Source organism: Cydia strobilella, chromosome Z, assembly GCF_947568885.1.
Source record: "Cydia strobilella chromosome Z, ilCydStro3.1, whole genome shotgun sequence".
Classification (NCBI taxonomy): Eukaryota; Metazoa; Arthropoda; class Insecta; order Lepidoptera; family Tortricidae; genus Cydia; species Cydia strobilella.
In genome coordinates, this window is record NC_086068.1 from 55,597,895 (window position 1) to 55,613,523 (window position 15,629).

Here is a 15,629-nt window from a genome sequence, read left to right on the forward strand (position 1 = left end):
CATTTCTCTTTCTTACTGTATATTTAATTAATATCAATATCAACGACTTTCTTTTAGGGCTATTTTTTTATCAAGCAGATACGTCTGATGATTTTGAAATAAAAAAAATGAAATTTTTATTGTGCTTCCCTAAAGCGTGTAAAAAAAGGAAGAAATGGAAATTAATTCGCACGCTTCTGGTAATTTTCGGTAGCTCAGTTGGTTTAGAGCGATTGGACGGTGTTCCAAAAGGTCGCAAATTTGAGTGTTGCCCGAAGCCGTGATTATTTCCATTTTTCTTTATAAAATTTAAATTAAGAAAAATGGAAATAATCACGGGATTTATTGTGATAGTGCACATCAAAGGGTCCCATAGTCGTTAAGAATTGCCATTAGCTATTGAAGCCATGGAACCTTTTGCTCTGTACTTTCACAATAAAAAAAAATTGTAGATATTCATTACTTTTAAGGTGAGGTAGCAGGATAGTTTTGCACTTAAACTATATGCCAAAGTTACCTACTAAGATAGGTACTTAACAGGAATACAAAACAAATGTTCTAGGTATTTAAAATTTCATTTATGTATTGACATTTTTGTCTTGGCCGACCTCAATACTCAGATTGCATGTCATACGGGCAGATTTTTATTTTGGTGTCGATTTTTTTTCGTCAGATTTGATAAAATTTGGTGGACAATGTAAGCGCAATTTCTTCGTAATTGTCAAAATATTGCCGTTGAAATAATAAATTTGAGGTTAACATTTGAGTTATAAACGAAAATAATACTTTGCTAATCGCGGATTAGCAAAGTATGTTACTGAGTTGTATTGATATAAGACCTACTCCGAGCATACGAAAGGTTAAACCACCAACTTTACCGACGCACCGCCCAGCGCCGTCTCGCTCGAGACGCCGAGAAGACTCGAGTGCCAACACACGACCACGCCCGAAGTCCCCTGGGTCCAGTTCACGATACCCAGCGCCTCCTGCGAAGACCGCGTCGAGGAGATATACGAGGACCTGTGCTACGTCAAGTTCACGTCGGCTTTACCTGAGGTGACTTGGCTGGTCTATCCTAAGTCCCTGAGTAATTCCTTCCTTTATTCAATTATAGTTAAAAATATATTTGAATTTGTTCTTTTAAAAGGACATCGGGACTTAGGAGGATATTGTAAACCTTATTGGAAAAGAATAAGATTTGCAGATAGCCAGTTGAGTGTTTGAGTGTTAGTAGTTTTTGATGGGTGAAACGCGCGCGCTAGCGGCATTTGTTTTTCTTTCATTCCGCCGATAATAGGTTAAGGGAACGCTAATAAGAGTTCCTATGCGCTTCGAAAAGGAATTTTGTTAATAATCAAAACAATATAACCTCTTTTTTTTTAAAAGAAAATCGACTAAAAACAAGGAGAAAAGATTAAAATATATATTATCCCTTTTATATGGGCTTGCAACTGATACGTTTAAAGTCGCTAAATATTAACGAAATATTAACTTGTTGTTTTAGTATAAATAGTTACAAATAGTTTTAACAAGATTAGTTTAGATAATTTTAAACATTTTGTTCGCTTAGCCACTTCTTATTCAGTAAAATCCTTGGACCAAATAATTACCTAAGTAACAGATAAAGCTAATGCGTGCGATTTGCCTTACTATAATGATAACACATGACTTTAGCGAAAGTGAGGGTAGTATAAATAAAACTGGCGACCTGTCGTATAACTTCTCTTTCACACTTGTATGTTCGAAGCAAGAGTGTAAGAAGTAGCAATATGCCCATCACTTTGTTTAGCCGCTGCCCCGCCAACAACGGACTTGTAGAGAGTATCAACAGTATTAAGTAGAATTTTGATTATCCGAGCTAATTGGGACCGAGACTCGTTAAATGAATTAATTAACAATGTGTCCATGGAATTTTACAGCTCACTGTTCATATTAACGTTAAAATATCTCCTAAAAAAATCGGTTATTTGAGTGTTCGGATAATCGAGGTTCTAGTCTACCCTTACAGACGCTAACTATATTTCATATTACAGCTGGTCAGTTAACTATGCTCGATTAAATAATAAATAAACTCAATGATAAGGAGTCATTTTGTGTGGGGATTTCCATATAAATTTACCAGTGTTCAGAGGTCCACTGTCTAATAAAACCTGTTCAATAAATACTAGGGCTCATTTTTTGTACGTTATTAGTATAATATTATTAGTGTGTTGCCATGGTAACTCATACGACGACAGTTTGTGGACTAATAATATTAGTCTAATACGAATAACTACTTAATACCGCGAAGTAGCCGATAGAACAGAGACATCTAGTGTGATATTTGGCAACTATAAAGAACTATCGCGACAATAGTCATAAAACTATATCTTTTTTATCCCTGACGTACACGTCACGCGTCACTAAATTTAACTCCTTAATGCATAACTAGATTACATAAAACAACTATTTCAATACTCCCTAAGACCTAAATTGCAAAGAACTAAAATAATATAAATAACCTAGAAACATGTAACTTGAATAGTCCGGATTTTAAAATACCAGGCTAACATGAGCGTTGAAGCGTTAGCTAATGAGACTAATTGACATGAGGACGGCCACGGCACTATCGTCGACACTTTTAACTATTCTTAGCCCGTATTGCAACTGCATAAGGATTGATATAGGTAAATTAAGGGTGTTACTGTTAGTACTGTTGTCAACTGACATATTTTAAACTTTATTGTGGAGTATTAAGGTCCACATATGCTCAGTTAAGAGCGCTGTTAGTTATGTAACGGAAATAGGGACGTAGAACTTCGAGTGCCGAGCTACAATCTTTAAAGGTAGATACAAAGGCCTTTGTGGTAGACTTGCAATTTTATCGAGAGCCCTAACGAACTAAAACTAGGACGCGCGCGACGGAAGAAAACTACGCTTCGGGTATATAGAGGTACTGGGAGGATTTCGAAATTTTTGTACATACAGTGGAATCCGTTTATTATGTCTCCGCTTATACTGACCAACCGCTTACTATGACGAGTATGACGTTATTACTGTGCGAAGTTTGGTTTTCATAAAAAATTCTTTGTGACACAGTCGGATAAGATGACTTCGCTTATAGTGACAAATCGCTTACTATGACCTATAAATGCTATTTTCATGAAATTATTTTCGGTTATATTGACACCTCACTGGGAGTGTGGGCCGTGTAAGTTGTTTTAGTTATGATTCTCAGTAAGTTGAATAATTGGTACAAGGTTAATAAAACTCATCTCTCACAAAGGAATTTGAGATTAATTTGGAAATAATAAGAAGTTAATTAACTATGCTTTATATGACATCCGCTCAGTATGACGTGTTTGTCACTTCCCTTCGATGTCATTATAAGCGGATTCTACTGTACATATAATATATCGGAGCGGCCAAGGTGCTCAGAAATATCTGAACACACCTTTATTGTCAAGGCGTTAGGGTGCTGCAAGTTCAGATATTTTCGAGCACCTCGGCCGCTCCGATATATTTGATGGCAAGTTGGCAACTTAACCTCATAATTGAGCCTTAATTCGTGTAGAGTTTAATTGATTATTTGATTAATTTACGTAACGAATATTAGTCATACATTTTAATGTGTTTTCGACATTTTCCTTACATAATTGAATCCATCAAATTATGATTATGACCGAATACAAGGTTCTTCTACATTTTATAAAATAAAAACCGGACAAGTGACTCGGAATCGGACTCGCCCCCACGAGGGTTCCGTACTTTTTAGTATTTGTTGTTATAGCGGTAAAAGAAATACATCATCTGTAAAAATTTCAACTGTCTAGCTATCACGTTTCATGAGATACAGGCTGGTGACAGACAGACGGACAGCGGAGTCATAGTAATAGGGTCCCGTTTTTATTTTACCCTTTGGGTACGGAACCCAAAAAAAGATAGTTTCTAAACAACGTGATAATTTTGGTAAGCGCCAAGCTGAAGATACGCATGTTTTCTTACTTCCAAAATATTACGATTCTTAGAAAGTAACAGGAAAATTATCACGATTTCTAGCCATTGACCGTTACAAATCAATAAGATATCTGTTCAGCTTTTTATGATTAAGTGGAACAAAACTATTCCAGTTTAATATCCGTATAATGTGTCAATAAAATCTTAGAAATCGCTTTTATTATATACCATCCGTGAATTCTTGCAATAAAATTTGGTTTGTAGAAAGATACCTACCATAGTCACCATAGATACTCGAGATGTACTTGTGGTAAACTAGCTTTTTCCCGCGACTTCGTCGGCGTGAAATGATTAAGCAGTTAATTATTAACAAGTTAAATCACTCCACTGTGTAAAGAGTCACACGAAATTATATCCACAATAATCGAAAGAAACTAAAACTTAGGTAGTAAATAGTGGGCCTACGAACTTATTTTAGGAAAATTGTTTAATTTTTTTTATATTTATGCAACTTTCTGATCGAGTATCACGCATACTTTACCGTCCAGCATAATTATGTACTATGCTTTAAGTTTTAAAACGAATGATGAAACAATGTTGTCTCACTATAAAATTGGGTTATAACACTTATAACTTATAACAGAATATATGTAGTTATTCTATCTATTCCTGTTATTAGTCTTAGTTCGAAACTCTCATTAAGAACAATTTTTCCATCGCCCTCTTCACTTTATTATGAATAGCTTTGTATTACATTATTTACAGAGAACTAACACAAATTCTCGGTATCACCATATCTGTTTTGTTTTAAATAACATTGTTTGCCATTCGTAAGTCTACGCACCGTTCATTCAAAACTCGACTCCATTTCAAAGTACTTTGAGAGATTACTATAAGGGGCATGTTAGTGTGAATGCACCCTGTTTCAAAAGGAATAGGGTTTATATTTGAATGGATCGGGTAGCGAACTTTTGATTGTGAAGTATTCAATGCATATCAAAAGCTAATACCGCAGAATCGGTATTTAATTTGAAAAGTTCTGTGCCGAATTAATGTCAGATTGTTGGACTTTTTCGCACACGTGTTAACGTTCAATAGGTTTTCATCACACTTGCTCGAAAAGTATCTTATTTCATGCTGTACTGAGAGGTAAAGGCCTATATTGTTCCCGCGGGAGTAATGGATAAAGAGATCTTTTTTTATTATGTCACTAATTCATACGGACAAAGTAGGTTGTAATTAAAATACTTTATATAAAGTCAAGGTATAAGGGAGATTTACTTTTAAAATACTGACGTTTATAATTTATTATTTTTGTTTATGTTTAAAAACCTTTAATTTGATTTATTTAATAGCCGTTTAAAATTATTTACACAATTTTCAATCGTGGCTGAATGCCGAAGGTTTGTTCCTTCGATGCCTAACCTGTCAAAAAATGACAAAATGGCGGACTAATGTTTAAAATGTCACCGTATGTAATAATTATTTCGCTTAAAATTTAGTTTTTTCTTCGCAATTGTGATAAAAAACATTGTGTGTAACTCCTGTGATAAGAATATTGTAAACTCGAGTATTTAATTCCCTCCAGCCTACGGCTGTCAGAAATTATAGACCTCGTTTACAAAATCTCGCTTATGTACTATTGTTTTGAAATAAACAATAAAACATATATTATTTTCCGGGGTCGGCAACGCCTTTAGTTGCAGGCATCCACAGGCTACGGCGACCGCTTACCATCAGGCGGGCCGTATGCTTGTTTGCCACCAACGTTGTATTAAAAAGAAGCTGCCAAATATATCGGTAACGCATACTTTCTTATTATAGAAATAAGGATGTGTTCCGATATGACCACTTTGGCTGTCATTTTCTTTTTGACGTTGACGCAGCGTGCTACGTAGGCGAACAACACGCGAAACGGCGCGGCGCGGAGCGGGGTGAACCAATCCTTTGATACCTATAGAAGTGTCCTACGTGGGCGATCTCGTTGCGAACGCGAACGCCGTGGGCCCGCCGCGCCGCACCGCGTCGCGTCGCGCCGCTTCGCTTTGCGTTCGCGAGTGTTCGCCTACGTAAGACGCAGCGTAACTGTTATAAACTTGTTTATCAAAAAAGGAGTGTTAGGTACAGGTTTTTAAATAGGCTGACTGTACAATGCTCATAACGATCTGCTCCTAATTGGTTTTTGATATGTATCGACACAATGTAACTTATAATAAATCGATATGAAAGCGCTTAAAAACCAGAAGATAGGTTGGTCATTTGCGTTCCACATGCGACTGTTCGGTTCCGAGGTACATTGTAGTTTAGTCTTAAGGTTTCCTTTGACTTGCTTTTCATTTGAAATGTGTGAATAGTTCAATATGTTGTATATTTAATACACTATCGCATTAATTTGCTTTGAAAATTAGAGCATATTAGAGTTAGACCAATAAAAGTCTGCAGAGATTGTGACAGCACACGCAGTGCCAGTGTTATTTATACATCATAAAAAAAAATCATACAAATTTGACGTTTATAATAACACATGCACAGCAAAGTCTCTGCAAACTTTTCTTGATTTGACTATAGCTACATGCTTGTGAATTTTATAATTTGAAATATTTATACTATACAGTGTGGATTAAAAACAGTAAGGTGCATTGGATTGGGATTAACTCCGAAAGCGGGATAATTTCGAAAATGTCATCTATAAAATCAGGCCCCTATTTCACCACGGTGACAGGTGCGACAATTTGTCGACATCACTGTTACTGACGTCACTGGCCTCCATGGGCTACGGTAACCGCTTACCATCGGACGGGCGGTGTGCTTGTTTGCCACCAACAGTTTAATGAAAAACTCCATTATATTGTCAATAAATAAGTACTTATTTTGTGAAGCTAATGACAATTGTCACAGAAACATGACAATTGTCACGAAATTCCGACATAGAACTCATTTCCTGTTAAGAATAAGCGGTTACCGTAGCCTATGGAGGCCTGTGACGTCAGTAACAGTTATGTAGACAATTGTCGCACCCGTCACCGTGGTGAAATAGGGGCCAGAAGTATATTCTTACTTTAACCACTTTTGTTGCTACAGTGAAAATGTTTCTAGTTTAGTAAATATTTCCCATTTTTCAAAATTATCCCGCATTCGAAATTCCCCAATGTATCTTACATTATTATTAACGTCAATTTCTCTACAATGTAATTGGTTTCATTCTATAATGAAAGTAAATAGTACGAATGTGTGATTAATTTTCATTACACAAAGGAATTACTGTGTAAACTCTATATGTGACGTTTTAAATCAAAAGGTACCACATTGTCGGTTGTCGATAAGGTTGATTTAAAATTGGAGTTATATGGAAATAGCGCCTTACTGACAAGCGACAATAAATACCCTTTTGGTTGAAAATGGTACATATATACACTATAGAGAGTTTTCGTTATACAAGGATGGCTAAAAAATAAGTGCATTCCCGTTGCCTGGGAGGTTTTGCGATTATACTGAGCAACTTTTACTATGGGACCAACCACGAAATCGCGAATAAAAAATTTACCCTCCTATAGAAAATGCACCAGGCAAAATGTATGAAATAGCCAAATTTTTTTTGCGATTTCTGACTTGGTCCCATAGTAAAAGTTGCTCAGTGTAATCCCAAAAGTTCCCTGGCAACGGGAACGCACTTATTTTTTAGCCAACGTGTATATAAGTAGAGAAATTAACATTAAAGTAGAGCAACTATAGCCAACAAATGTGACGTTTTCAAGCAAAAAGTACCGCATTGTCGCTTACCATAAGGACGAAATTTGCTTGTATCTTTGTACGAATAACCTTTCAGAGCGTCAGCGTCTTTATGGCAAGCGACAAGTGATTGCTTGAAAACGACACAAATGACGTTATAGGGAGTAGCGTTTTATGGAGTTTATACTGTAATTAAATATAAAGAAGAATTTTAAACTAACATGGGACTTAATCGCGTAAAAACTTTTATTTATGGCCTGACGTGTGTGACCTGACCTGAAAGTGACGTTACGTTCGTGGTTACAGGCAGACTGGCGAGGAACGTAACGTCAAGTTCGAAATGTCAGGCCATAAATAAACGTAAGTTTTTACGCGATCAAGTCCCGTTTTAGTTTAAAATTATGTGTGAAGATTGCATCGTGTTACGATATTTTGTGATTATTTAATCTATTGAACTTGGGTTATTTTCGTTAATGTAATTTTTTAAATTGTAGAACAATTTGCAGTATCGCTCGTCATGTTATGATTATGACACGGCATTAATGTTAAAGCGATATGTTGCTTCAGTGTAGAAAAGTAGTTTTTTAGTGTTTTTTTAGTAATTTTAGTATGATGCATTGGGATAACTTCGACAACGGGGTAATTTTCGAAAATCATTAATATCTAATAAACCAGTAGCACTTCATACTTTGTCAAGCTACTGCAACCATTTACAGGGTGGCAAAAAATAAGTGCATTCCCATTGCCAGGGAGGTTTTGGGATTATACTGAGCAACTTTTACTATGGGAACGACCCCGAAATCGCGAAAAAAAAATTGCGTTAATTTAATAACGGAAATGCATTTGTAACATGATATAACGGTAACAAACATCGGAATAAAAAATATTTCGTTCAAATATAAACTTTATTATGAGTCTAATTACTATTGGAATGGCAGTAAATGTGCCATTTTCAACCAAAAGGGTACTTATTGTCGCTTGTCAGTAAGGCGCTATTTCCATATAGCTTCCATTAGAAATCAACCTTATCGACAAGCGACAATGTGGTACCTTTCGATTTAAAACGTCACATATATAGAGTTTACACAGTAATTCCTTTGTGTAACGAAAATTAATCACACATTCGTACTATTTACTTTCATTATAGAATGAAACCAATTACATTGTAGAGAAATTGACGTTAATAATAATGTAAGATACATTGGGGAATTTAGAATGCGGGATAATTTTGAAAAATGGCAAATACCTTTACCTTTTGGTTGAAAACGTCACAAATGCTTCTAGAGTATAGTAGTTATGATCAAAATTAAATACTCCCTTTTTGAAGTTACACAATGCACCTTATGTAGTTTGGTAGTATTTATTTTTAATTTATTTTAGTAATATTTTTTTAAAGATTTGTGTTTTAGTTTTAGAGTGGCATATTTTTCATATTTTTCCGGCGCTTTCAATAGTTGTAAATATTGTTTTGTACTTAATTGAAAATGCTCTTTCATGTATCAAGGTTTTACTGAAGTGTTTTTTATTTATCATTATTATTTTGAACGCTTTCGGTACGCTTTTAGAATGCCAATACTAATACTAATAAGAGACGCCAGATGAAATATCAGCTTAGCACATAAGCGCCGCGGGGCGAGACTATCCGTCCCACTATTAATTAATACAGTCAGAAAAAGATCTCTATATACTCGCGGGAGATAAACCCTCGCGGGTCCCCTGTGTTAAGCCTACGAAACAAGGCAATATTGATTATGTATTAATCTCACCTCCTGAGACCCAGAAGCATTTGTTTTGTTTTTGAATTTGGAACCCTTAGTTACTTAACAAAAGTTCAAAATAGATTGTGAAATATGTACAAAAATTTGTACAGTCGCCATCAGATATAGCCCGAGCGCCCGAGGTGCTCAAAATATCTGAACACGCACTCTAACGCCTTGACAATAGAGGCGTGTTCAGATATTTGTGAGCACCTCGGGCGCCCCGATATATCTGACGGCGACTGTACACGGGGTCTTAGGAGGCTAACCTTTTTAAGGAAAATAAAGCAGGTACCTACTCACAAGTGCACACTCGAAGTAACTCTTTTAAGGGCCACCCCATATTAGCGCCAGCGTCGGCGTTGCCTCAAATCTATGGCTGCAGCTCGACGCAACATTGGCGCAACTGCGCAGCGACGCCACTTTCACTAGACGCCGACGCTAGTGTGGGTGGCCTTAAGCTTCAAAATATTTCCTTAAGAGGGAGCGGGGGGGAAGCCAGGAAATTAGTTGAAAACAAAAAGCTGAACGGAACTTGCGACGGAAAATATGGCCGTTTATATCAATTACTCTGAAAATAGAATCCTCAGATTAGTGTTTAGATTAGCTATCCAAAATTGTTGTTCCCCGATATAGGGAAAAAAAAACGACTGGGACGTACACGCTTAATCAAATTAATTACAGTAAAAATAAACAACTGGTTAAAAAGCAGAATGGGGAAAAATACGAGGGCGGTTTGATACGTACCCGTTTTACCATGTTGAGGCATGTTTATATCACTGGCCAAAAATTTATTTTCCACATTTTTAAGGCACCTTTCATAAAGCCTTAAAAGATAAAAAAAATTGGCGTTCTTGTTTTTTCTTCCTTCTAACGCTATCAACTATATTTACAAGTATGAAGAAAGAACATGCAGTATCAGTCCGTAGTTCGGTTCTTGATTTTAGAAAGAATAACATATGACGATATAAGAGTAAGGTTGCGGATTATAACGACTGTTCTTCCTCCATAACAACCCTCAGAATATGTTTAACGAATTTAAGCGTGGCATTTCATCTGTTTTTGATGAGGACGAACCTGGAGCCTGTTTATCAAAAGCTTGTAGGTTGTAACACAAGTGGAAGTCCCTTTTTGACAGCTTTTGTTAGAAACGGACTTCCACTTGTATTACAAGCTACAAGCTTTTGATAAACGGGCCCCAGCCCGCGCAGCATGGTTTCCCCTATCACTAAGTCCGTCACTTTCGCACTCACATACTTGTTAGAACGTGACAGGCATGGTGATAAGCGTACCGTGCTACGACGCCTGGTCGGCTTATTGGGGTGACTTCAGAGGAAATGGCTAAAAATTCAAAATATTGTACAAATATTAGCCGACTGCCAAATAAAAGTTCGGGTAATCGTTGACATTGTCAATGTTAAATAAAACTATGAAAACGGATTATATCGCGTATATTGAATTTAATACACATCCCGACGTTTCGAACCCTTTACAGTTATCCTTTATCCGTTTTCATAGTTTTATTTCATGAGTAACTATCGCGGCAACCGAAGACAATATTATTTTCAATGTTGTTATCAAGGAGGCTCAAAACATTTTAGAGCATAAATATATACTTAAATAAAATTAAAATTTAAAAAAGTAAAATTTTAGTATAAAATAGCCAGTGACATAGCTTAGGGATCTGACGAGCAACATTTTGAACAGTGGTAGGTATATTTTCAGAGTAAGTGAGGTAGAAAAAGTAGAAACCCGCGCGATAGACATATCTTCCTTCGCAAGAACTAAGAGCGTGTGCACTGTCTTAGCTACCTCTGATTCTGAATCAAAGGCAAAAATATCGATCCAGACAAATGGCTCAAAAATATGTAAACACAAATGTTTATTGTCTAAGGTGTAAGAGCGTACACATATTTTTGAAAATTTGGGAATGTATATATATTTATGCCCTTGACTGTACAACCAAATCCTTTTTTTACGCCCTGATTTTAGCAAATATGTGTTAGTTTGTAATAAAAAAAGAAATTCGATAGTGAATAAAATGATATTGTCCAACTCATACACTTGGATATTATGATAAATGTATTGTTCTTTATTTTATCTCATCATCTCATGAAAGGTCGAATTTATTATAAGCGTGCAGAAGGCTTTCCCGCGATTCGCTTCGGTACGTTGTCAGTTCACTCATTTCAAAAAGTCTTAAGTTATTATTGCGTTTGGTTAAATTCAAACATATTTAGCAGGTTATAAAGTCGCATTTGCATTGCCACGTTGAGTGGTGCGAAGGGATGATAATTTGATAATGTATTTAAATTTGGAATTAGAACTGCGACGTGCCGAATGTCCGATTGTGTTCATTTGAAATGTTTTCGCTCTGCATGAGATTTTTTTTATGCAGTTACCTGCCATTTTAATATGGAACGAAATGATGTGTGGTTTATTCCATTCTGTAACGAAAAACAATTAGACGTATCAAGGCCACACTTTCTTTTGTATGTCGTCGGATATGAGTGCAATCTAAAACGTATAAAAAATTGTATATACATCTTTACTCGAAATTATTCGTTAATTACAAAGGCCTGACACTCTTTGATAGAGAAAGATAGTCTTATTGCGATTCCTATAAGAGGAAAGAGAAAATAGTGCCATGATTTGTCCTTATCACCGACCGGGTTTTTTTTTTTTCATGGTCGGGTTATGGCAGCATAGGTAGGAGGCGATGGTGAAATACCGAAATTTATAAGAGTGAAAGAGAAAAAGGATTATGCTGTCATACATTAACCTGTCAATACTATGAATATGTCTTTCTCTTACCCCTGGTTGCTCGGTTTCATGTCTATAACTACTATACCATGTCTATGGTTCACTATATGTAATCAGTAGGGCTAAGATGGTCGGCTCTTCATCATTTGTCACCATGCTTGTCACGTTCTAGCAAATATGTAAGTGCGAAAGTGACGCATGGCACGACAGGTGATAAAAATGCGACCATGATACCGCTGCAGGATATACTCGAACCATTTCCTTTTTTAAATTCCAATTTTCCCCAATTCCAATCCAATTCCAATTTCCAATTTAGATATACCCCGAAGTTAACGCAGGTTTAAAATAAATGTTGTATACGTTTTAAATTTAATCGATTTTTGATTTTCATTGCTGACACAATATGGCGTCCGTAGGGTTAAATTCTAAATAACTTCATTGGTTCCAAGTTCCAATCTTGACGGTATCGGTAGTAAAATGACTAGTTTTATTTACGAGTACAGTCAGTAAAGTATCTCCAAATATCATTTTAATCTTACTTTGTAGGATTGAAGCAAAGTATTTGCTCTCTTTAGCGAGAACCGAGAACTCCAAATAGAACCCGCTTATATTTACTAACAGAGCCGATTTGTTTACGCATACATTCGACCGTTCCTATTTATATGTATTTTTACACGCACTTTCAACGATGTTTCGATATTTCTACCAAATAAACATAATCGATTGACATCATTTGATTAAAAAAAAACTAATAGCCAATTGTAATGGGCTTAAAGGATTCGCATCCAGACCAAAATTGTTAAAAAAAAAAACAATTGTAACATAATTTTGTTATGAGAGCGAGTATATGACCTCCGTCTCTTTAAAACAAGAGTGTTACTGAACCGGTGAGCTCCATCTTAGGCCCTGTCTTAACTTTCCATCAGGTGTGACTAGGGCCAATCGCCGATCAGTTTATAAAAAAAATAAAGTATAACATGAACCATATAAGGCAACAAATAACCCGACCAAATTACGTAGGTTGTTTTTGGTAGTATTTCGGTGTATGGTGGCGCCGCCTAATTACATAGACAGTTTTCATACATAGAGATTTGGCTCCTTTATATAGTCTCCATGATGAGAGCATTGAGAGATGACCTTGCCACCGTATCGAACCTTTGTTTACAGATCGTTAATCTAGGGAAATACGTCTATAAGTGCATCCATCAATTATGTTGTCATAAAGCTATTGATATTCGGTTTGAAGTATGCAATTAATAATTTTCTATACCGGATACTGAATGTAAACCAATTTCAACCACGCAAATCGGTCATTAGCTAATAACTTCGTTTCTCGGGACTTGATGGGCTTAAATAACCAATAGTAAAAATAAATTAGTTTCTGGTAATTTGCCAATTTGTTTTTGGTTATAATCATTAAGATCAAAGAGAAGAAGTCACGTGACCTTTTCTACTTAAAAGCGTAGTCTCAATTTTCCTCTTTGGATACTAACAAAATATTAAATATTTTGTATATGTATTTGATTTGTATTAACCCTTCGTTTGATTGTTTTCTAGAGTTTGTGTTTCGCTAGTGGATGTATGGAGTTTGTTTATTGTTAATGGATCTATTTCTTGCTAAAATTATGATTTGAATATATTACTTGGGCGAAGTTTGGCACCATCGGTGAAGTTAGGATTCCTACCGCCCGATACTTTTGCCTGCGCTTATTTTTAATGAATTCTTAATTACCTATATATGATAATTCACAAAAACTAATTATGCGTCTGTATGTCTCAGTTTGTTTAACGTTTTCTGTGATCGCTATTTTATCTTATCGTCTTTCTATTGAACAATAGCCACATATAACCTTTCTCCCTTAATCTCTCCACACGGTCATATAAAACATCACTCAAATACTTCAAAGCACAAAGAACTGGTTTTGAGGATAATACGTTGTCAGAATGTACAGAGCCTACCGCGACCGTCGAAAACCGAAAAATGATAATGAATATCTTGTAACAGCGACAGAGAGCCGCTATACTTATAGATTTACCACGTATTTGTTGGTTGACGACCTCCTAATAGCCTATTCTATGGATGGTATAGAAAGGATGCCAATCTCTTATGGCAGAATTGTTGCAAAAGTGACCGCTTTCAATAGTTCCTAATCTCTCCGGTGGCGCTAGTTAGGCTCTGGGACATGAGTATAACATGAACCATATAAGGCAACAAATAACCCGACCAAATTACGTAGGTTGTTTTTGGTAGTATTTCGGTGTATGGTGGCGCCGCCTAATTACTGTTTTTTGATGGACACTTTTCATACATAGAGATTTGGCTCTTTTATATAATCTCCATGGCCTATTCGGTAGTGACCCTGCCTACGATGCCGGAGCTCCCGGCTTCGAATTATGGCATGGGTATTTATTTGTGTGTTTATTACAAATATTCGTTTCGGTCCTTAGTTATATTTTCTATGTACAGTTAGGAGCAAAAGTGAGTCAACAGTAGTACCTATATTAATAATAGTTAAGCATGACCTAATTACTTTAAATACAACTTATAGATTATGAAATGCTCTATCAATCAGTTTACAAATGATCTGTCTATCATTTATGGTTTTTTACTAACTCAAAAGGGTAAACCGTAAAATATAAACTAACTAATAACTTTTTTGTATCCCTGATATAATTACCAAACCTGCGTATGAAAGGCAATACCTAAAGCTGACCATAAATCATCTCAGTTAAACGGTAAATCTGTAGTGGTAATAATTGCGGCTGTGTGGTGACGTCATGTTTTCAAATGTTATGCTATGCTAAGTCTATGATTTTATTTAGGTCACCCCCGCACTAGCGTCTTTTGAGCGTCGGCGTCCAGTCAGCGCTATGGAAAATGGCGTCGCTGCGCAGTTGCGCTAACGTTGCGTCGAGCAGCAGCCATGGAGTTGACTAGACGCTGACGCTCGGGAGACGCTAGTGTGGGGTGGCTCCAAGACTGCACTCATATAAACGACAATAAAAATGTTAAAATCCTAACGGCCCGGCCACGACATCGCGCGGCGGCGGCAGCGGCGAGCGGCGGCCATAGGTGGGAACGAAAGGTCCGATCGCTGTCTCTCGCTCCAACCTATGACCGCCACTGCCGCCGCCGCACGATGTCGTGGCCGGGCCGTAATGCGTCTAGTGTATCCGATTCCATGTGGCCTATTCAGATAATCATTTTGCCGTTACACAATGGAATAAATGAAATTATAGAGGAAACAGGCATTAACAATGTAAAGGTTTCATTACAATTGTGTATTTATTGAAATTTACCTTGCCTATAGCGACACTTTTGATTTAGAGTATGGATGTATGAAATGTACATCGTTAAGGACTTCAAATCGTTTACAGTTCAATCGATTGAACAGTACGAAAGTTATGAATATAATTTTTAGTCAAATTAAGATTAAATTAACTATGTACTAAAAAAAATACAAA

General features: G+C 36.4%; 1 protein-coding gene across 1 annotated transcript in view; it reads left to right on the plus strand.

Moving 5' to 3' along the window:
• LOC134755226 (protein vav) overlaps nt 1-15,629 on the plus strand; it is a 56,248-nt gene that overhangs the window by 7,758 nt on the left and 32,861 nt on the right. Inside the window, exon 4 of the mRNA XM_063691749.1 lies at nt 873-1,035. Coding sequence (XP_063547819.1) covers nt 873-1,035 — 163 coding nt within the window. The remainder of the gene's footprint in view (nt 1-872; nt 1,036-15,629) is intronic.